The 1,102-nt window shown below is 41.6% G+C and overlaps 1 protein-coding gene across 1 annotated transcript in view; it reads right to left on the minus strand.

The window, feature by feature from the left end:
• Positions 1-130: 130 nt before the first annotated feature.
• Positions 131-1,102, minus strand: part of LOC125037527 — a 6,193-nt gene continuing 5,221 nt past the window's right edge. Inside the window, exons 3-4 of the mRNA XM_047630694.1 lie at positions 829-890; positions 131-427 (exon numbers count right to left, since the gene is read on the minus strand). Of these exons, the coding sequence (XP_047486650.1) occupies positions 320-427; positions 829-890 (170 nt within the window). The 3' untranslated portion in view covers positions 131-319. The remainder of the gene's footprint in view (positions 428-828; positions 891-1,102) is intronic.

Raw genomic sequence — 1,102 nt, forward strand, 5'->3', positions numbered from 1 at the left:
GAACGACATATCATGAGGCTTTCACCCTCTAATACTAACATGTATCTAAGATTACAAGTTTCTTCTGTGTGGGCCTGTGTGCGCATCTGATATGAGTGATGTCGAATTCACAGGGATATATAAGCAGAAAGAGTATATAACATTTATTAATCAAATCAGCGATGAGAGTATCAACTATATAAATCAACACCAGGCAATAAATAACATGGAGCCACACAATCACATAAGACTGGGGAGCATCAGTCAGAGAAGTCGCGACCCCAAGGGCGCCGGACAGGGCCCCAGCGGGCGTCCTCCTCCCGCAGCAGCAGCGGCGAGCTTAGCCAGCGTGCGGCCCTCGGTTGGCGGGCTTGCACACCTTCCGGTCCAGGCAGGCGTCCTCGCAGCACTTCTCGTGCTTCTCGCAGTGGGTGTCGTAGCGGCAGTACTGGAGGGCAAGAGTGGGTCAGGACCTTGCGAGGTTTATTCTGCTAGTTAGTGTAGTAATCGTAGTAGTATATATCAATATATGTATAAATATATTATATATATACATATATATTTATATACATACACACATACACACACACACACACAGACACGTGTATCCGCGTGTGTGTGTGTGTGTGTGTGCGTGTGTGTGTGTGTAGTTACATACATATAATCATATATACATAAGTACTAATGTTTATATATCGTATTAGGACCATTCCGTTCATCTATCTGTCTGCTCCCCTTCTCTTTCTCTCTCTCTCTCTCTATATATATATATATATACATATACATATATATACATGAATATATATATACATATATATACATATATATATCAACAAAGGGCAAACTTACGGGAATGACTGTGTCGAACCGAACGCAGGACGGCCTAACGGGGGGGCACCATCCCGGGTTTCCTGTGACGTCATCGGTTCAAGAAGTTAATTGCAACGAAAGAGAATATATGATTATGGTAAAAATATGAAACTGATGGCTTGATGATAATGTCATAATGATGTCGATGGTAACACGCACGCAGAGGATGATAATGGTAAGTAATGGTAATGAAGATGACAATAATAATGATAATGGCACTGATGATAATAATGATGAGGATAATAGTAATGAT

This window comes from Penaeus chinensis, chromosome 23 (genome assembly GCF_019202785.1).
Source record: "Penaeus chinensis breed Huanghai No. 1 chromosome 23, ASM1920278v2, whole genome shotgun sequence".
NCBI lineage: Eukaryota > Metazoa > Arthropoda > Malacostraca > Decapoda > Penaeidae > Penaeus > Penaeus chinensis.